Source organism: Jaculus jaculus, chromosome X, assembly GCF_020740685.1.
Source record: "Jaculus jaculus isolate mJacJac1 chromosome X, mJacJac1.mat.Y.cur, whole genome shotgun sequence".
In the NCBI taxonomy this organism is placed as follows: domain Eukaryota; kingdom Metazoa; phylum Chordata; class Mammalia; order Rodentia; family Dipodidae; genus Jaculus; species Jaculus jaculus.
In genome coordinates, this window is record NC_059125.1 from 89,850,080 (window position 1) to 89,873,529 (window position 23,450).

Below are 23,450 nucleotides of genomic sequence, written 5' to 3' on the forward strand. Positions count from 1 at the left end.
ATTCCACACAACATTAAGAGCCCAAGTAGTATATTCCTGTCAAAGGATGGAAATAAATTTCCCCTAGCTACCATAGAAGTTCTGAGTGAATAATGGCCCTTATCATTTATTTGTGGACTGCAATTTCCATCTGTTGATATAGACTATAAATAGGAGACATAAACAGTCCTGAATGAAATCCGATAATATGCAAAAAAATTCAACGATGAGTTTAGATGAGCAAATCATAAAAAGAACAACATATTGCCTTGTTCTAAATCTTTGCCAGGGAGCTTTGAATAACCTCCTATTATAACCCTATTGGCAAATGACACATTTAACCTCATTTTTTAAACAGGGAAAATAACTCTGAGTATTAAAAGTTGTTATTGTTCAGTGGACAAGCCACATACAATCTTTTAAAAATATTTTATTTATTTATTTGACAGAGAAAGGGAAAGAGAGAGAGAGAGAGAATGGGAGTGCCAGGGCCTCCAGCCACTGCACATGAACTCCAGACACGTGTGACCCCTTGTGCATCTGGCTAACTTGGGTCCTAGGGAATCTTTTGGCTTTGCAGGCAAATGCCTTAACCACTAAGCAATCGCTCCAGCCCCAGATAAAATCTTTGATAATTTTAATTTCTAAAAACTCAGCAGTCTACTCCTGATAAAGTGCTTGTCTGAGTAATTTATCAGCATATACACCATACTACAATCAACTGCTTTTCTAAATAGTAGAAGGTTAGCTCAAAAAAGTACTTGATCCATGCACAAAGTATAATGTAAAAGTAAGCTGTTATTAATTATTATTCTAAGACCTAACAAATATACAATATTTTTCTCTGTGTTCTTAAAATAGATGACATAAAATAAACAAATTCTCAAAGAATATTTCATTTTTATTGCTTGACTATCAAGGTTCTATATTAGTCTTCCTGATGTATGTGCATCAAGGAAAGAATCATATGTGACTTTTGGAGGATACCTTGGGTAATTTTGTGTTTGTCACTGTGCAAGATGGTTGTGCTTTGATAGCTTGAAACATTATTTAGTGAACAACTATGTTAGAAGCATGCTAAGGGAAGGATGATTGAAGAAATGCTGATTAACTGTATCTAAGTTCCTTGTCCCCTCCCCCCCCCGGAGTCTACTTTCTAAGTTGAGATATAGCTATAATAAATTAGAAAATTTGAATCTTTTGTAGTGAATATCAAACAACAAATTAAATGCTTATTTGCCACAGGCTTGGTGTCACATACCTGTAACTCCAGCACTCAAGAGGCTGACTCAGGAGGATTAAGAGTTCAAGGCTAGCCTGGTCTGAGACTATGTCTCTAAACAGGGCACTGAGGTGATGGTACAGTGGCTCACCACTCAAGCTGGAGTACTCAAGTTTGAGCCTTAAATCACCCCATGTAAAAGTGAAGATGCTGTGCCTAGTTTCTGTAGGTAGAGGCAGGCAAAATTTTGGAAAATCTGTGCTAAGTTGTACAGTTACATTCTCCTTGTTTGGACAAAACCCCTGACCAGAAGGAACTTATGTAAAGAAAGGGTTTATTTTGGTTTACAGATTTTGTTGTTGTTGTTGCTTTCAAGGTAGGGTCTTTCTCTAGCCCAGGCTGGCCTGGAATTCACTATGTAGTTCCAGGTTGATTTTGAATTCATATCAATCTTCCTACCTCTGCCTCTTGAGTACTGGGATTAAAGGTGTGTGCCACCATGCCTGACAGTTTATAGTTTTGAGGGGAAATTTCATCTTAGCAGTGAATGAATGCATGACAGTTCTGAGAAGGAAACCTGGGTTACATCTCAATATCAGTAGGAAGAAAGTAGTCTAAATACTGTAGTTGGAGCTGAGCTATATTCCCACTCTACATGCACCTCCTCCAGCAAGATTCCACCTCCCAGAGGCCCCACAACTTTGCCAAATTGCCACTGGCTGAGGGTCAAGTATTCAAAAGACATGAGCGTTGGGAGACATTTCTTGCAAACCGACACACAAGTGCAACGAAAAGTATCAGAGCAAGAAACCAGACCATGAAACCCAGCCTCCAAAGAGGTGGACAGACAAGGACTGACCTGAAAGTTGTCCTGTGACCACCACACATGAGCAGTAGCATATCCACCTACATTCAAATACACATACACAAACACCCACAAATAATCAATTTACAATGCAAACACTATTTGTAAACATGTCTCTTGCCACAGATCTATCCATTTTAGTAAAACATAAAAGCATTTAATAAAATATGAAAGCAGATACAACTGTCCAACTTGATAGCACCATAATTACTTTATAGAATATTATCTGATGTAAGCCTTGAAGGATCTTGGATTAAAAAAAAATCCTTCAGTTTTGGAGAAATTACACAGTGGATACAGTGCTAGCCACTCTAGCATAAGGACCTGTGTTCAGATCCTCAGTGCCCACACAAAAGCCAGTTGTGTTAGTACATGTGTTAGTACTCACTGAACTGAGGAGGCAGAGGCAGGATGCTCCATGCACATCTCTGGCTAATGAGTCTAGACATGCCATTGATTTCTGGGTTTAGTCAGAGACCCCGTCATAAAAAGTAAGGTGGGAAGGAAGGCACCCTACATGAACCTCAGGCTTCCATAAACACATACATATAGTGCACTGGTACACACAAAAATACATCTGGGGCTGGAGAGATGGCTTAGTGGTTAAGCGCTTGCCTGTGAAGCCTAAGGACTCCGGTTCGAGGCTCGGTTCCCCAGGTCCCACGTTAGCCAGATGCACAAGGGGGCGCACGCGTCTGGAGATCGTTTGCAGAGGATGGAAGCCCTGGCGCGCCCATTCTCTCTCTCCCTCTATCTGTCTTTCTCTGTGTGTCTGTCGCTCTCAAATAAATAAATAAATAATTTTAAAAAATACATCTGTGCAAGTAGACACACACAGATACACATACAAAAAGTAATTTAATACATTTACAAAGTTAAGCTCTAAGGAATGGCAATCTTTTAAAAAATATTATTTATTTATTTACTTGACAGAGAGAGAGAGAGAGAGAGAGAGAGAGAGAGAAAGGGGGGTGGTGGTGGCAGAAAACGGGTATTCCAGGGCTTCCAGCCACTGCAAATAAACTTCAGGTACATGTGCCACCTTGTGCACTGGCTTACATGGGTCCTGAGGTCCATTGGCTTTGCAGGCAAACATTTTTTTTTTAAATTTTTATTTATTTGAGAGCGACAGACACAGAGAGAAAGACAGATAGAGGGAGAGACAGAGAAAATGGGCGCACCAGGGCTTCCAGCCTCTGCAAACGAACTCCAGACACGTGCGCCCCCTTGTGCATCTGGCTAACGTGGGACCTGGGGAACCGAGCCTCGAACCGGGGTCCTTAGGCTTCACAGGCAAGCGCTTAACTGCTAAGCCATCTCTCCAGCCCCAGGCAAACATCTTAACCACTACGCAACCTCTCCAGCCCAGGAATGACAAACATTAAATGCCAATACTTTTTCTGCTTTCAGAAGTTGTAGCATGTTATTTAAGTATAGTTATAAACCACAACTTTATTTTAAAAGAACCACATGATCTTCAAAAATTGAATATAATTACATCTCTGAGGTACTGGTGCCTAATTTTGTAATTCTATACCATTTTCTTCTAACTGATAAAGTCATATAACTCACTGCCATCCATAGTCTTTGCTCAATAATCTGTAATTATAGAGTTCCTCTAAGGAACCACCATATGTTTTATTGCCCTATAATCTGTGGAGCTCCTAGGAATTCAATTTAAGAAAATTTGAAGTAGGAAAAGTTATTTTTCCTACTGGTGAAAATTTTAAAGAACTGAAGAGGTTAATCAGTGTTACATTAATAACTTAAATCAGTAGAAGACTTTATATTTTTATAATCAGTTATTGCATTACTTTTAATATTTCCTTCTTTTGAGGTGGGGTTGCACTCTATCCTAGGCTGACCTAGAACTCACTCTATATCATCCGTTTGATCTGGAACTTACAGCCATCCTCCTTATCCAGCCTCCCAAGTACTGGGATTAAAGGCTTGTGAAACCATACCCATCTGTATATCATCCCTTTTTAAAATTTAAAGGTTAGATTCAATTAAATAGTATTAGAAATATTTTTACTCTAAGTACCTGCCATAGGGAGGAGTAATTTATTTGACTTGATGTTTTTTCCTTTTAGACACAAAACTTTCTTTTATTTTTAAAAATATTTTATTTATTTACTTACTTAAGAGAAAGAGACAGAGATAGGGAGAGAGAGAGAGAATAAGCACACCAGGGCTTCCCGCCACTGCAAATGAACTCCAGAAGCAGATATTGCATTGTGTGTCTGGCTTTATGTGGGTACTGAGGAATTGAACCAGGGTCCTTTGGCTTTGTTGGCAAGCACCTTATCTTCTAATCCATCTTTTCAGCCCACTTTCTTTTATTTTGTGGGGTATATAAGGAAGTTCTCTCTGAACTTAAATTAATATATATTTGTATAAATTCTTTAAAATATCTGTATAAATGTTTATAAAACACACTTCAGCAATTCAACACCATTACTGGGTTTGGTAAGATAAAGTATATTCATATAGTAATCTTTCTATAAGTTATCCTTATTTAAATATGTAAGTATAATGTATGTAGGTTTCACTTTTCAGAATTTCCATTCATCTTTTAATTTTTAAACTGTGCACATGAGGGAAGATGTATAGGTGTGAACATTAATGTATTTGCTAAATAACATAAACAAGATGCCTGTCAAAATTCAAAGAAAAATCTGGTAGTAGTTAATTTGTCTGCTATACTTTGGCTTGCATATGTTTAGCACTGGATCTTAGGAAAGGGTTACATCTTAGTCAAACTACAGACAAGCAATGGAATTCAATTTTTTTGTTTGTTTTTTGTCGTTTTGTTTTTTTTCAAGGTAGGGTCTCATTCTAACCCAGGCTGACCTGGAATTCACTAGGGTAGCCTGAGGGTGAATTTGAACTCATGATGATCCTCCTACCTCTGCCTACTGAGTGCTGGGATTAAAGATGTGCACCACCACACCTGGATTCAATATGTGTTTTTTTTAAACATTTTATTTACTTATTTGAATGAGTGAGTGAGAGAGAATCAGCATATCAGAGCCTCTAGCCATTGAAAACTCTAAACACATGTGCCACCTTGTGCATTTGGCTTACATAGGTACTGCGATATCGAATCTGGGTCCTTAGGTTTCACAGACAAGTGCCTTAACCTTTAAGCCATCTCTAGACCTGAATAGGTTTTTTGTTTTTTTTAATTTTTTCAAAAATTTATTTGAAAGGAGAGAGAGACAGAAATGGAGGAAGAGAGGAGCAGAGAGATTGATCATGCCAAGGCCATCAGCTTCTACAAATGAACTCCAGAAGCATGTACTATTTGTGCCTCTGCTTTTATGTGGGTACTGGGGAATCAAACCTGCATCATCATGCTTTACAGGCAAGCACATTAACGACTAAGACATTTCTTCAGCTCTCAGTGTGTTTTTTCATGTAGTAGTAATTAAGAATGAGTGATTAAATTTGAAGAGGACTCTTTGATTTGAAACATGGTTCTTATAAATATGTAGGGTAACTTAGTCACTGAATTTTCATATTTATAAAAAAAATCAAAGAACACCAAAAGATTCCAAAACTAGAGAAACAATCAAATGAGAAACATGGATGAAAAATACCTAGGGATGTAGTTGGGTAATGGTCTTTTGGATAATGAAAGAAGTCTCAGACATGCCAAATTTCAGATGATGAGAAATCTTGTAAGTGACAATACTTGGGGAGAGCTGAGAATTTGGGCCTTCAATGGTAAAGTGTGTTAATAGTAGAGATGTGAATTAAGGCATCTGTACCAAGGAAAGGAACTAGAAGTCTTGATCTTAAACTAAACTGCCCAGAGTCCAGGAAAGCAAAGACCATGAACTATCTGGTGACACTTTCTTCTGCTTCCAAAATAATTATCATTCTGCAACTTGTTTCAATTCTGTCAGGTGGTAGCAATATGTCTCCTAAGAGGACAGAAACATTCTAGTTGATGGAGCAAGGATCCACTTATGCTTGGAATGAACTGGCTCTCTCCTGCAGCCAAGAGTTTTAAGTCTCCTTGAAATGATTAAGAGTTTTAATTCAAGACTTACGAGTAAACCATCCCCTCTTGTATCTTGACACACCAAATACATTACAATATGAAATTATGGCAGTATATATCAGAAGTAAATATGTTCAGCTCCTTTTCTGAGGCAAGTGGAAATAGGCAGTCTCATATGCATTGTGATCATGCCTTGTACTATGTGATCCTCCACTACATTCAAATAGGGTAAGAGACTGACTTTTTTTTTTTCAATTCAATGGAAGCCATCCATAGAGTAGTATATATATATATATATATATATATATATATATATATATATATTTTTTTTTTTTTTTTTTTTTTTTGAGGTAGGGTCTCACTCGGGTCCAGGCTGACCTGGAATTAACTCTGTAGTCTCAGGGTGGCCTTGAACTCACTGCAATCCTCCTACCTCTGCCTCCCGAGTGCTGGGATTAAAGGCGTGCGCCACCACGCCTGGCAGAGTAGTATATTTTTTAAGAGATAGGTTGGATTAACCACTTTCCCCCAAAGTCTATTCTATACTAGTTCTATACTAGTTCTATACTAGTTCTGGAAATTTCTCCTTTTGGGACATGAGAGAGGGAGTTTCTTCAGTTCAAGAACATAAAGGTGAGAGTTAGTTGGCAAATTACATAACAGAAAATTAAAACAAACACAAACAGTCGGTGTACATGGGTAGAGTACATGAGTAGGTAAGAAAGGACATAAAAATTATTAAAGGGCTGGAGATGTAGCTGAACAGTTATAAGAATGAGGAAGACTCTAGACCATAAAGATAAAAGGATATATGTATAGCTGAACATGATGGTACATGCCTTTAATCCTAGTACTCAGGTGACTGGGCAACGAGGATCATGTATTTTAGGCCAGCCTGGGCTACATAGGGAGACACCTATCTCAAAACAGGAACAACAATACACTAAAGTGATCACTGATCACATGAATAGTGCCATCATATAAAATATGTCTGATATATTCCTAATTTTGAAGTTACTTATTGTAATATGGATTATATTTGCTTTCATCAGTGTGTACTCACTAAGCATTTAAATTTAAAATGATCCAAAAATACATAACACCCATGAACTTTATTGCACATAGAAGATAAATACCAGTTAAGTTCCTGTGCAAGAATAGGAGTGATGAGGAATATATGCTAATAAAAATGAGTGAGTTATTAATTGCCTTACTGCAGTTGTGCAAGTTGTTGGAAAGAGAGTTGATTCATTACAGAAGCTGGTAAGCAAAGAAAGAACACTGCAATTTGAAAGTTAGATTGACAGCTGATGAATTATCCACTCGTCCCCTGCATGCCAAGCATCAGCAATTAAGAGTTCCAGTTCCCTCATTTACAACAGTTTTATACTGCTTTTACTGCTCTGGTGTGCGATATTTATTACAGCTGCTTGACTGCACTCTCGTAAGGGCAGTTCTGGAAAAGACACTTCCACTCCATACTTGCCTTGTGTCTGTCCTAGGCATGGAGGAACATGACATATGAATATTTGGTCTAAGGATTGTGCTCTGAAAGCCCAAAATATCACCTTCTGTCTTCCCTGCCCCATTAGGATTGTTTGTATTTCTAATGAAGATGGGAAGGTTTCGCATTCACAGGTGTTCATTTGTAGGTAAGAAGTCAAGTTATCTGGAAAGAAGGTGAATGAATGCACCCAGTGTTAGAAAGGGGTAGATTATCAGACAAGAAAGGGAAACTTGGAAAATAGGTCTCCTATGACCTTAGAAAAAGGGTACTTCTTGTTTTGTGACTTTTTTTTGGAACTACACTTTAAGGATTCTTATATATAAAATACTGATAGAAGTTTATGTATAATTGTTGCTTCATTACTCTGTCTTATTTTTGGCTCTAGATATAAAAATGGAAGCATCTCAATTCCAAGTTGCCTTCTATTGGGTACTGATGTTCTTTGCACCTATGGTGAGGTTCACTTTATATGGCTAGCCCTTGCAAAGGTCCTGAAGCTCCTCAGAAGCAGAGTGTGAGGTCCAAACACATTTGTACTTAGTATGTTGTTGACATTGACAATGTGCATTCTAGCACAAGGGTAGCCAACCTTTTTCTGCTAAGAGCTAAGTAGTAAATATTTTAGGTTTCACAAACCATATCACAACTAAGCTCTGCCCTAATCATATAAAAAAAAACTGTCATAAACAACATATAAATGAATAAGAATGGTTGTATTTTCATAAAATTTGGGGGCTGGAATGTGAATTCTGTGCAATTTTCATGTGTAGAAGAGAATATTCTTTTTATTTTTTTAAAAAATCAGTTCAAATATGAAAAACATATTTAACATGTGGGCTGTATAAAGCTAGTAGTACCAGGATGCATTTAACCATATGATCTATAGTTTGACATTCCCTATTCCAGACATTCCTGAATTTTAATGTTGGTTCTGTCTGCTACTTCCCAGCTATGTGAACTCCAGGAAGTTAATTCACTTATGTTAGCCTCAGTTTCTTTACCTGAAAAATAAAGCAGGATTGAATATAAATCCTTCAGATTTATATTATTTCATATATAGTAGGCTCTCAGTAAATGTTATGTTATTAATATTCATGCCTTCAAAAACATTTTTGCTTTATCTTATTGAAATCAAACTTATATTTTCTTTAATAGATGGTTTGTATTTGAGTTAGGTTTTTTTTTCCTTTTCCAAGTTTACTTTTCTTGATTTTCTTTTCAGAAATGTTCTTTGCCTTCAGTAAATGATTGATTCTGATAAGACAGAGCATTTCAAAGGTCTCTTTGAAACATTAATTATTTAAAATATCGAATATGAGATTTTACCAGAGGCATCAACAGTAGTTTTCTCTGGTAAACATTAACATACAAGTTTATTTGGTGAATTTTTTTTATAGAATGTATAATTTTCTTCCCCCAATCTTCTAATATATAGGTGACTGAGGAAAAAATGGAGTAAGCATAAACATTACTTTTTAACTACCATTTTCTATTAAGTACTCTCAGGCAAACTCCCAGAAAAGTGCCTCTGGCCAAAAAGTTCCTGCATTGAAATTCTACCATTAGAAATCTATTCATTTGTGTTAACAAGCTTCTCTTTAAGATGCAAATACATCAGGGAAAGTTAACTCACAAACTCAATTTCCCTGACAGACTCAGAGATAGCACCTATTATGTAGATATTTGGGGCGAAAACATTTCATCATCATTCATCCCTTTGAGGTAGAAAATCCACTTATCCTCTGACCCCAGTACTGACTAGATGTATCTAATACATTAACCTGAAATTAAAATTATTTATAAAGAATATTTTTTCACTTTGAAGTTTATCTGGAATCTGATGATTTACCTCATTATAGGAAACTTAATTACCTGTTCTGGCAAAGAGATGAGGTAACAAAATGATTGAACTTTAAGGGACATTTTTCCCATTGTTTTAATTTTAATTGCTTGAGTTTAATTTTGCTTTTCGTGCATGCCACTGTTCAAGTCCTCAACCTGGGAATGTGAAGCTTTCCTGTTTTTCTTGTAGAAAGTTTTAGCTACTGCAATATATAGTTATTACACTGCCCCAGCTCATTCTGTGATTTTTAGTAATTTCTTCTAAGCTCTTGTGTCCTCTTTTCTCACTGGAAAGATTTTTTTTTTCTTTTGAACAGGAGCATCTGCCTTCATTATTGCCTCAGAACACTATGTCCTCTATTTATATCCTCTTTTAATCTCTTTGGAATAATATCTTGATTTAAAAAAAATACTTTTTTGGCTGTAAATAACTTCATAGACTATTATCTTACTGGCCATCTGTTGGTTTTCCAAGTCACCATTAACTCCTTTCCAATTAAACCAAACTAACAAAAACCTCCCCATCAGTTAGATGCTTTCCAGGTGCCTATATAATACAAATTTCTGTGGCTTTTCTTAAGTCTGTCCAAAAAGCATTTTACAGAATGGTTTAGTTTCTATTTCTTACTCACTTTTGGAAATACTGTTACTCTTACCCATAGATAGTAAGGCTTTGGAGCACAGCGTGTTATTTCCTCCATGCATACTGTAGTTGCATTTTACTTAGTCTTTATTCCCTCCTGCTGTTCCATGTTAAATATTAAGACCTATCTGTCAACCTTGGGCCTTCATCTTTTTATAGATCCCACAGAAGGGATTTTGGTTTCCTTCATGTTTGATAGATAAGTGAGCAGTCTTCTAATTTTGTGCTGTGTACAAAGCCATACATCTTGCATATGTTCTTAATCTGGACTATGATAGATTGTATGAGAAAGATTGAATCTAATACTGATTTTTCTTACACTCCACTTGTCATTGCCTTCTTATGTTATCATCTTCCATTTATGATGATGACCTTGTTGATGACCTTGCTTACAAAGCCAATTTTACTTAATTATTTTTTGTTTCTTTTTGTTTATTTCTTTGAGAGCTACAGACACTCAAAGATAAAGAGACAGAAACAGAGAGAGAGAGAGAGAGAGAGAGAGAGAGAGAGAGAAAGAGAGAGAGAATGGGCGTGCCAGAGCCTCTAGCCACTGCAAACGAACTCCAGATGTGTGTGCCCCCTTGTGTATCTGGCTATTGTGGGTCCTGGGGAATTGAGCCTCAAACTGGGGTCCTTAGGCTTCACAGGCAAGCACTTAACCACTAAGCCATCTCTCCAGCCCAATTTTGCTTTTTTATGTAGTCTTTTACTAATAATGTCAAAATGGGCCATACTTTACTCAGGCTTATATGTAGGACAACATTTGCCACTGCAGATTAAATTATATTCTCTATATAATTGATTTCTTTTCTGCGCTGGTCCATTTTGCATACTGCTTGGAGACTAACCTTAAATGTCACCTTCATCTAGTTTCCTGCTGGAGATCTAGTGGTGGCTTTTCAGCATCACTTTAATCACTGTAACTTCTTACTTTCATAATCCAAGCACCTGTAGAACTTCATTCTGATCTTATCTATTCAATCAAAACTTCATATCTTTTAAACCTTATTTCTCTCCTCACGGCATATCGTGCAGGCCACACTTACTTTATTTTAGGTAACTATGCTGATTCAAAGTGAACTCTACTCTTTTTACTATCTTAAAATTATATGAGGGATGCAGAGATGGCTCAGCAGTTAAGGCACTTGCCTGCAAAGCCTAAGGACCCAGGTTCATTTCCCCAGGACCCACGAAAGCCATAAACACAAGGTGGAGCATGCATCTGGAGTTCATTTGCAGTGGATTGAAGTTCTGATGTACCCATTCTCTCTCTTTCTCCCTCTATCTCTCTCCCTCTCTCTCTCTCATAAATAAGTAAATAAATAATTTTTTAATATGGGGCTGGAGACATAGCTCAGTGTTAGAGTACTTGCCTAGTATGCCTAAGGTTCTGGAGTCATACTCTAGCACCACAAAAATGTATATGATAAGAACAGGAAAAAAGTAATATCAGGTGACAAAAAAAAGAAGTGTTCCTGAGTGCTGGGGATAACAGAGTCAGGGATGATAGCATTGTTCAATGTTTTGATTGTAGTAGGGTGTATGAATCTGTCAAAACTCTTCAAACTGTATCCTTAAGAGATATCCATTTCAATATCTGTAAATTTTTACATATGCATACAGACACAGAGAGAAAGAGACAGCACATGCATGTTCCCAAGGATTTAACAAATCTAGATTTGAGTATTTTTGAACCAGTCTTTATACTTGGAATATTTGGGTGAACCCTATACTGAGTAGATATATCTAAAATGTTAACCTGAATTTAAAATTATTTTATTATTTATGTGGAATGAAAAAATCCTGAAATATCACAGAAATGCCATGTTTTCAAAAATTAACTAAGCCCTATATTTTCCCTGAAGTTCTTTCCCAACTCCTCAAATTCATTGAAAAGAAATTTAAAATTTAAAATTAATATATGCAAGTATGATCTTATATAGAAGGATTCTACCATGAGTTTAAAAAAAAAAAACTAATTCTTTGGTGTCACTTAACACTGACAGGTTAACAGCAACGTTTCCAAATTTGGAGAAATATTTAATTGAATAATTGAGAATTCAAGGAAGCTATAATAAAGCCATTTTGTCCAGTTTTCTCAGAATTTTAAGAAATAGCATCATCAGAAATGTTTCCCAAATCAGAATCTTTTTAAAATAATTTGTGTTTTGATTAGAGATGCTCAACTAGTAAAGTCTATGCAAATATTACAAACTCCAACACAGTCTGATTCCCAAACACTTGTTCTGAAGCATTTAAGATAAGAGATGAGAGATACTGATCTCACTGATTCTTTAGGACAGTAATTGTCAAGTGTAGTGAACTATTACTCCTGATAAATAAGCACTGTGAGTTTTATGTTCTTGTGTTTCATTACTTTTCCTCATCCTCATACTCCCATAATGAGTACAAATGTGCCACCAGCTCAGTCCTACACACACACAGTGGGTTTGCATCTTTCCTGAGGAGCCTAAAACCTAGAAAATCCCTAATATTTTATTGTTATTTATTTATTTGAGAGAGAGAAGGAGGGAAGGAGGGAAGAAGGGAGAGAGAGAGAATGGGTGCACCAAGGCCTTCAGCCACTGCAAACAAACCCCAGAAGCATGTGCCACCTTGTGCATCTATCTTACATGGGTCCTGGGGAATTGAACTTGCCTGGGTTCTTTGGCTTTGCAGGCTAGCACCTTAAATGCTAAGCCTTTCATCCAGCCCCCTAATCTTTTATAATGGACTGAAAGCAAATCTGCACTGACATTTTCCCTGGAGGGACAGATACTCCTATTTTGAAGCTGACAAACCTATCCGTCGCCCAGGATGGAAGAAAGCACTATGCCATTTAAGACTATTGCTATAAAAATGTCTTTGAAAATATACAGAAATATGTGAAGGCTATAGAGAATTATCTCTACATAAGGACGTGCCAGCCATCAGGGAATAGTTTTGCACAAAACTATAGCAGAGAAAATTAACTTACCTAGTGCTTATTTTAATCTGGAGCATCTCAAACTTTCTTGGGGACATAAGTCAACACCACATAGGTAAACATCAATGCTGAAAATGGAGATCAGCAGGCAGCCAAATTCCACTGAATGACAAATGCTATAGGAAACATGAAAAAGAAGTTTGGGCCCATGCCTTTCATTTTATCTGATGATATGCTGCTTACATATAACCCTCAGACTGCATGCACCCAGTCTAGTTCCTTAATACCCTCTGTGACTAATTTTGCAATGAAAGATTATAAAAGTGGCCTCTAAATTTTTACTTCTCAGTTATACTCATATATTATCACTTTAGTTGCTAAAATGCAATACTAAATTTTTTTCTAGGTATTCCTTCTCTCCGTAAAATAGTTGTAAAGAAATACTTTGATTTTTTTTGTGTCCAACAATTATTTTCTTTTACAAGAAAAATATTCACAGACAAAAGTAACTACACAGAACTATTCACATAAAAATAAGAATTCATGGGTCTATGAATGTGAAAATTCTAGGTCAACTATCAGCTGCAATTCAATTACAGTCCAAATTTCACCGAAATTCAGTAAAAAATGAAAGACAGCATTTAAAAAAGTGATTGTGTTTTTTCTCTTTTATTTTAGAAAGAAGTCAATAATGTCATTATATTCATAAAGCTTTTATTTATTAGGGGTAGATATTTCATGGAAATCACTCAGCTTTTTTTTTTTTTTGGTGTTTCGCGGCTGACCTGGAATTCATTATGGAGTCTCAGGGGTGGCCTTGAACTCACAGCAATCCTCCTTCCTCTGCCTCCCGAATGCAGGGACTAAAGGCATGTGCCACTCCGCCCGGTTCAACATTCAGCTCTTTTAAAAGTGATCATAGAGTAAATGTAAAAAATAATAGACTGAAGCCTATATTAGCCTATATATCTTTCCTTTAATAAATATATGATGTATATGAAGACTTTTGTTGTTGTAGAGGAACCATCCAACACACACATTCTCAACAAGGCCAGTATTGATGCATGATTTGGGGGTTCAGGAGGGACCCCCAAATTTATGAATCCCAAATTTGTCCTCTGTTTTTTTTTTTTTTTTTTTTTTTTTGGTTTTTCGAGTTTTTCGAGGTAGGGTCTCACTCTGGTCCAGGCTGACCTGGAATTAACTCTGTCATCTCAGGGTGGCCTTGAACTCATGGCAATCCTCCTACCTCTGCCTCCCAAGTGCTGGGATTAAAGGCGTGCGCCACCACACCCGGCTTGTTTTTTAATATTTTATTTTCATTTATTTATCTGACACAGAGAAAGAATGGGTGCCCCAGCCACTGCAAATGAACTCCAGACATGTGCACCCCCTCATGCATCTGGCTAACATGGTCCTGGGGAATTGAACCTGGGTTCTTTAGCTTTGCAGGCAAACACCTTAACTACTAAGCCATCCCTCCAGCCTGTCTGTCCTATCTTTCACAAAGAATTAATAAACACTAACTTAAGAAGGATAAATTATAAAATATTAAGTTTATTTAGGTAGAAATCACAAATTCTGGAATTTAGGGGAGTTTTGGATCTAGGGAGAAAGGCTAGAGCAGTCATAAACATGTAGGAAATAGGAAAATGTGGAAAACAATGTATAGTTAATAAGGTTCCTTTAAAAAATGATTTTTTTTTGTTTTGTTTTTTGGTTTTCTTTTTAGAGAAAGGCTGGAGGAGAGCCATAGCACATGGAGGGTAGTTCACAAATACCATTTAAGAGAAACTGAGGCTTTCAAGGAGAGATTAGAGTAGAGCTGCAAGCACATAGAAGATAGAACTTAGGTATATATGTAGGGAGACTTAGAAGGATCACACATGGCATCTGTCATGAAGGGAACTTAAGAGGACAAACAGTAAGGCTCAAGGAAAACTAAGATGGCAAATACTGAGGCTCAAGGAAGAATAAAAGGGAATATACCAAAGCAGAGGCTAAGAAATTCAGAGGAGATATGCTTACATGGTTACCCCAAGTTTAAAGAAATTATACCAGTAGCAGGCCTGGGATTAGTGAGAGCACCCATTTGATAGATCTACAGTGTAAGGGAAATATGCATGTGGTAGATTCAAAGACCAGAGGAAAATCATGCATGTAACCAAAGTGGGAAGATACCCCAAACTCTAAAACAGAGGAAAGCAGAAGAGCTCCCTCAGACCAAGAAACAGTTTTAGGTCCACCCCCCCAGCACCCCCCAACCCCACCACTCTGTACCACCTAGCCAGGCTGTATGTATGAAGGTAGAGACCAGAATCACATGTATCCCTATAGTCGAAGAGAGGAGAGACAGGCAAGAGAGTCAGCCCCCTCCCCCCGCCAGAGTTGTTCAGATGAAGGAGCAACCCTATGCTTTCCCCTCACCCAGTCTTACTAGGTGGGGGGGAAGCCAGACTTACATGTATCCAAGCAACACAGGGTAAGTCCATGAGAATCCCACAGAGAGAAAAAAGGCAAGACAGGAAGATTAGAGCGTATATAGGAAAAGACCTGTTTTGTAGATTTGGAAGTTGGACCACAGAGCCAGCCTACCTGGGCTGTCTATCTAGGTAGCATGCTAGACTATAGGCACAAGGGGTGCTGTAGATCACCCAATCAGACATGAGTTCCATTTCTGCCAGGAGTTCTGCATTGTGTGCTAGGGCATCGTGGTATGTGGTGTGGCATCACTTGATTCTCTCTGGGCCTCAGTCTCTAACTGAAACTATCGAAAAGAAGCTAGCTTTCTCCTGTCTTCCAGTATGACCCACAAGGTTTACATGTTCTTGGGAAAGTATGTAGAAAAAATATCTTAGATATCACAATGGTATGTGACCCTCCAAAGGACCACAGCACACAAATAAACACATAAACAGTATTACCCATGCCATTAAATCATAACAGAGGCAAACAGTGTGTGGGGGGGGATTTTTAAAACAGGTTTCAGGTGAGGGAAGAATTGCTAATGAAAAATGGTGGAGGAGAGGGAGGAGGCTAATGATGGTACCAACATATCTGTATACACTGTGTACATAACTAATGAGTGAGAGAGCACACACCAGCGACTCCAGTCACTGCAAATGAACTCCACATGCATGTGCAACCTTTTGCATCTGGTTTATGGGTGTACTGGGGAATAGAACCTGAGTCTTCTTTGCATTCAAGTGCCTTAACCACTATGTCATCTCTCCAGCCCTAATTTCACATTTTAACATCTATGTCTTAGATTTATGATGTGCTAATTTCTGCTAATTGTCATGCAAAGAAGGATAGTTCAGAGGTAGAGCCCTTGCCTAAAATGTATTAACATGTATCATCTGGCCCTAGATCCCATGGCTAAAACTCCAAAAACAAAGAGATGTGCTAGTCATATTGTTTGAAGAGCTTCGGGTTCCTTGTATGCCAGTGCATGGATAATTTGGGGTGTTCCCATATCCTTGTCTTAGTAGTTCAAAGAATAAAATCCATAGGCCATAGGATAAGGTTCAGAGAGATTTTGTTATAGCTTAAAACTTTAGGAGGACGAAGAGAAAGGGTGGGAGCTTAAGCCTAGAAAATAAGAGAAGGAACCAAAGTGGAGCTATTGCCCAGGGAGTCAAGAAGGGGTATGAGAAACCGACCTTGAGTCTCAGGTTGTGGATTTTTATGGGGAGTGGCAGAGTTTGCTACATGCCAAGGACCAGATTCACAGGTTATTATGTGACAAAGACTAGATTTAACAGTTTCTAGAGGATAAAGACCAAGTTTCAGTATTTCAAGAAATTTTAGGTAGGGAATGGAGCTTCTGTCATCTAGGAAGAGCACAACTTTAATACAGAAATCTTTCCTGGAGGGCGTAAGAGGAAGAAAAAGATAAAGGGAAAAATGCAGGTTTTCTGCATAGACTTAATGACATTTCCAACTTTTAGTCAAGTTAAAAAAAAAAAAAAAAACACTTTGGAGTTCTGGTATCCTGAATGCCTTGCCAATTTCTGTCTGTCAATACCAGCTATGCAATACCTGACAAAGTTTTCATATCCGCAGCTGAAAGATATAGCAGATTTAAAGCACCTCTTACATAAAAATTTAATTCTCCTAGTCTATGTTCAGCTACTTCCCTATTTTCTGTTCATCATTTCTTCTTTATTGGAAGTAAAAGGCAATGATTCAAATGTATTAATGATTTTGCTGAATATTAAAAATTCACAATTTTTGTCATTACAAGTATACTCACACTCCGTTTTCACCAAATATCAAAACTGTTTCCCACCGGGCGTGGTGGCGCATGCCTTTAATCCCATCACTCAGCACTTGGGAGGCAGAGATAGGAGGGTCGCTGAGAGTTTGAGGCCACCCTGAGACTACATAGTGAATTACAGGTCAGCCAGAGCCAGAGTGAGACCCTACCTTGACAAACCAAAAAAGAAAAAAAAAAAAACTGTTTCCCTTTCATTTTTATGCAATATCTTTTCCTAAAGAGTTTATTTTGAAAGGGTAAATTATTATAACATTGTAAATGGCTCAAGTCAATAGAAAAGCATAATGATTTTAGCATGTTTTATCTCATAAGAGGTTTTCCCCATCATAATCTGATACCCTTATAATTAATTAAGCAAAATAGGATTGAAATTTAACCTTGGAGTAGCATCAGAGATAATGATTTCACCCTCTCCCTTCTTCTCTTAACCTCTCTACCTGCAGATATCTGTACCCCAGCCTCATACATTTAGCTCAAAGGGGAGACGTATTTCTGGTGCTTTACATAAATTAGGCATGTGACAAATCAGTCCCTATGGATTATACAGAGCTCAATAGAGTTTCTGGCAATTGATACCTTGCGATAAGTGTTCAAGCAAACCTTAAGAGTGTGTGTGATGGCCAGAGTTGTCAAAGATAAGAATAAGGTAGAATGTTTTAAGTGTTGCTTCTGTCAGATATTTCCATGAATATCTTTTGAGTACTCTGGCTTCACCACAACTTTTTTCCCTATAGGAAATGTCTTTAGGCATGCATTCTAAGAAGGGAATGATACTTTGGCTGATGTCTCAAATATAGAATGTGGCCTTTCGAATGATGTGGTAACCTTTTCTCTATACAATGTCAGCATTTCAAAATAAGTAAAGGATATGGATTAGGTAAGAATTGAATGCAAATGCATTTTGCAAATAGTGTCTTTTGAGATAATCACAGATGATGGTTGAATGCTGAAGGTATTAATACAATCAGTATTTAACCTTGTGTAACACTGATTCATCAAATCATACCCTGCACATTGATTGCATTAAGTTGGGTCAGTGGTTTCTTGCTTAGGAATATCTTATAAGAATCTTAACAGCAAGGCATCAGCAGCCGATCAGCTACTGTTTATTTGCATACTGAGTGTGTCATCAATAATACAAAAGACAAGGTCTTTCAGTTGAAAGAACAGTGGGATTGGCATGAATTTTGCTTAATGGTGCGTAATAAGCAAAGTAGTCTGTGGTGCCAGAAACTGACAGGATCCATTATGTTCAAACAGATATATGTCTTTAATTTAGGGGTATTATGTAAATCTGACAAGAGTTTTTCTCTTTATTTTCCTGTAGTTTAACTTTAATTGCTGCAAGATTAATTCCGATTTTTCTCTTTCTCCAGAGGGTGATGAGACTGGCGTGATGGATAATCTTCTAGAAGCCCTACAATCAGGTGCAGCATTCAGAGACCGCCGAAAGCGAATTCCAAGGAATCCAGGTAATATTCACTACAGCTCACATGGTCTTGTAAATTGTGAACATTCAAAGCCAAAGCCAAGTAACCTCTGCATAAGAAGGAAAAGTAAACTTTCCCATGTAGACCTTTTAATCTCATTTCATCTTGGTTCATATGTGAGAGCTCAGCAGGCTTCTATATCTAGTTTTAACCTGGGAAGTGTATCTTGAAATAACTGTGCACTTTACAAAAATGGACTCTTGTGGTTAATATTAAATATTTTTAATTGTTTTATGAGCTTGTTGTTCAGATGCAAAGTGATGTAAAACCATAACTATAATTAAAGCATCAAAGATAATTGGCCAAAGAATGTCACATTAGGTGTTCACAGGTAAGGAAAGTGGAACAATGCCTGTTTCTACTGGTAATTTTGGTTTTGCAATGTTGTTTGTTGCCTATACTCTTTGTTAATAAATGGAGGGCCACAAGTAATCCATGAACCTCAAAACTCACAACACACTGCAACCAATTTGTTGCATATGTTTGATTAATAACAGATAAAGCTACACTATGAAAATTGATCACAGAGGAAATATACATAAAAGATGCAAGATATACTCCTTCACTCAGACACTAGATAGCTGTCTTCCTTATCTCTTCAGACTCTATGGCTGAGGCAAATAATGGCCCCTCTCAGGGTAATCCAAAGTACGCTTAACTAGTCACTTCTTCCAAGTAAGGATTTATATGTTTCCTGAATATCTGTCTTGAACTATAGGAAGAAGCAAAGAGTGTTGATCATAAGTTTCTTCTTCATGGGCTCTAAAGCCATTAGGAGAAGTAAATGGACTTTTGTTGTTGTTTGTTTGTTTTGTTTTAAAAGGGTGAAACTTGGGGCTGAAGGAATGGGTCAGTAGTTAAAGGCATTTGCTTGCAAAGCCTGTGGCCCACGTTCTAATTCCCAGACCTACTTAAAGCTAGATGCACAAAGTAGTGCATTTTTCTGGAGTTTGCTTGCAGTTGTCCTGGCATGCCTATATTTGCTCTTTCTTTGCCTCCCTCTTTCTGTCTATCTCTCTTTCAAATAAATAAATAAGATATTTTAAGCCAGGTGTGGTGGTATATGCCTTTAATCCCAGCACTGGGAGGCAAAGGTAAGACGATCACTGTGAGATCAAGACCAGCCTAGGATTACAGAGTGAGTTCCAGGTCAGCCTGGACTACTTAAAGACCCTTCCTCAAAAAGAACAACAACAACAACAACAACAAAAATTAAAGGGTGAAATTAATAGTAAATATATAGACTCTATTCAATACAATATATTCTGCATTTAAATTTTGAAAGTTATTACATATTATTAGAATGAAATTGGTAGCTCCAAAACCACTGTAATTCAATAACTCAGGAAAAGAAATAGGACCCTATACAGAATTGCCCTTGAAGGCTTTGGCAATGGTGAAATTCATGGCAGGAGATGATTTAAGTTAGGTTCATCTTTGTTCTCTTTTGGGAAATTTTCTTATGGTTAATATTTTACCTTTTCCCGTCATGGAAGGCCTTTGGAGATTAACCTAAAGCTAAGACTTTATTGAGAGAAAATAAGTTCTTTAGTTGGAGAATAAGTGTTATATGTATAGTAAATGCATTAAAATTGCCTTCCACGTATTTGGGGAGACTAGAAGAAATAATATGAAAGTACGCTTTCTTATGTTTATAATAAAATTTTAAGGTAATGTTGCATGTCAGAAAGCTAAGAGCACTGCTAACTAATCTATTCCTATAAGGCTGCCATTCCATGCAACTTCAGTTATTCTGTATAGAATAGAAATGATCTACCAGAAGGCCCTCCAACCCTCTTCAGTGTTCTTTCTGGATTTTCAGAGCAATAATAATCAGTGAAAGGATAACTGAGATATTTTTTAAACTGAGATAATTTTAATCAAATTAGTTCACTATTAGGAAACTAATAAATAAAAGCATGTTATTTTGTGCCATTTTTAGATTTTATTTTTATTTATTTATTTGTTAGACATAAAGAGAGGGAGAGAGAGAGAGAGAGAGAGAGAGAGAGAGAGAGAGAGAGAGAGAGAGAGAATGGGCGTGCCAGGCTTCCAGCCACTGCAAACGAACTCCAGACACGTGCGCCCCCTTTTGCATCTGGCTAACGTGGGTCCTGGAGAATTCGAGCCTCGAACTGGGTCCTTAGGCTTCACAGGCAAGCGCTTAACCACTAAGCCTTCTCTCCAGCCCTATAGTTAGTTTCTTTAAAAAATTCGCATTTGCTAAATCCCTTGCCTTATAAGTCTCACAACTCATGCTGATTCTAAAAAGCTTGTATGGGATGGAGATCATACATTCCATGGGGTTTCTGTGAGTTTAATATTCAAGGGAATATAGTGCTGTCAAGTTCGAAACAATAGGAATGTATTCAAAGACTATATATTTTTACTGTGCTAATTCCAAGCAATAAATCACAATCTCCTTGTTGTAATGTCCCTTGTTTACATAAGGTCAAATAGGCTATTTAGTAGTCACTTCAAGTGGCAATAGGCAAAGCAGAAGTCCATAGTTCAAAAAAAGAATCTAGCAGGAATGAAGGAGAGAGGGAGAGAATGAGGAAGAACAGAGAGAGAAAGATAGTTAAGAGTCAATGGGCTGGAGAGTTGGCTCAGCAGTTAAGGCACTTGCCTGCAAAGTCTAATGACTCAGGTTCAATTCCCCAGTACCCACAAGGCAGATGCACAAGGTGGTGCATGCATCTGGAGTTTGTTTGCAATGGCTAGAGACTCTGTCATAAACCCATTCTCTCCATCCCCTTCAGTATTTGGATCTGTATGTTTATAAATAAAATATTTAAAAGTGAGTCAATTCTACAAGAAGGAAAAATGAAATCTAGTGTCTGCTTTCATCTTTCTAGAAAAATCAGAGCTAGGGACTTTTACAGATGTCTTACCTGCCTTGCCTTTCCTGGATAGATCAGCTTCTCATTCTGGCTCCATGTTACTATTTTTGTTGTATTGTTCTGTTTTTGAAGTAGGGTCTCACTCTAGCCCAGGCTGACCTGGCACTCATTTTGTAATTCCAGGTTGGCCTCAAACTCACATTAATCCTCCCACTTCTGCCTCGTAAGTGCTGAGAATAAAAGTGTGCACCACTATGCCTGGCTCCATTTTTTTTTTTCTTTCTTAGTTACTTGATTTTGTTACACTTTCCCTATACAGCACTGCAATCCTTGCTCCCTTGTAGTAACTACCATGTCAACATGATAAAATAAAAACAGAAAAGCAAAATTATAAAGAATACTATTTTCTCAAGACAAATAAAATAACACCTAGCCCAAAACATCTCAAATTTGAGCCCATCAATTACAAACAACAAAGGTATAACATTCTGCTTGTCATCTTCTTTGTCATCACTTACAGGTGGAAATTAGTATATATAAAGTACAGAGTTTTACCACTTGTAATATTTGTACTTCCATATTTCAACAAATGAGGTAATAGTCTTCACTTTTGATTAGAAAATGTTAATAAATGATATGATTAGTTGCCCAAATTACAAATCTTCATCACTGAGCCTCTCCCCAAGAGGATCACATAAGGTAAACCCGATGGAGCTTCTAATGCTTACCTCTGGCCCATTCAGCTCAGTGTGCTGTTTCCATTAATAGCACCAATAAATATTTCAAGTGAGACTTTCATATCAGAAATAATCCAGGAATATCAATAAATAGTATGATGCAAGTCCCAAGCAGTCAGATTACACCTAGGCAAAAATTAGCTACTCTGATTCTACTGGCTTAGTTGAAACCCAGATCACAGGTTTTGCTGATACAAAACTCAGAATAGTAAATTAACCCCTAAATATTCATTAATTTATTGTACATTGGTTCTGTGAAAGGTAATGTTGTAGACATGATAGAAGATGCTGAAATAATTAAGATAAGATTTTCTTAATTATAAAACCCTTGTATCTTATAAGAAAGATAAAAAGTGCAGAAAGACTACAACATAAGGCAGTAGATAGTTGGTATCAAATAAGAGCTATTAATAACATACTATGTGAGTTCAGAAGAAGATAGCATGCCTTATTGTATATATCAGAGAAATAACTGTGAGAAAAAAAAATGTTCTGAAGAATGAATAGAGATTTTGACAGTGGGAGTTAGACGTGGGTATCTGAACATTCTAGTCAAATGAAATATCATAAAGAAAAATATGGAGGGAAGAAAGAACAAAGATTTTTTTTTTTGAGTGGAAGGTACCAAATATTGCAAAAATGAAGTTAGGATATAAAAATTTAAAATATGGAGACAAATCTGTAAAAACAAGTTAATGCCACATTTTAAAGAGCTGGATTAGAAACTAATGTGTTACCATGCAACTCATTAGAAATGGGTATCTAAAAAGGTTTCTAAGCAGTAACAGCATGATCACAGGTATGTGTTAGGACATGTAATCCACTGGGAGCTAAGTGATGACTTGGGAGTCTATGGTCATATTCTCATTTAAAGGACATAGTAAAATTCCAGAACACAGAAGTGTTAAACAGGAGTATTGCAGGTTTGAGACCAGCCTCACTTGTTTACTGAGGCCCTGTCAAAGGTAAATAAATAAATTTATACAAGGAGATGATAAAAGGATGAAGAGAAGATAGGGGGTCAATGATAATCTTAGACTTTTTGATTTTGATTAGCTTTGGGAGTTATGTTGCTTACCTATTAGAATCAGCAGTAGGTGGTTAT

At 37.1% G+C, this 23,450-nt stretch overlaps 1 protein-coding gene across 2 annotated transcripts in view; it reads left to right on the forward strand.

Annotated features, from left to right (window-relative positions):
• The window catches only part of Diaph2 (diaphanous related formin 2), a 915,994-nt gene that overhangs the window by 706,921 nt on the left and 185,623 nt on the right, over positions 1-23,450 (forward strand). For both annotated transcript variants that reach the window (XM_045140096.1, XM_045140097.1), the window contains one exon: positions 18,652-18,747. In XM_045140096.1, coding sequence (XP_044996031.1) covers positions 18,652-18,747 — 96 coding nt within the window. The remainder of the gene's footprint in view (positions 1-18,651; positions 18,748-23,450) is intronic.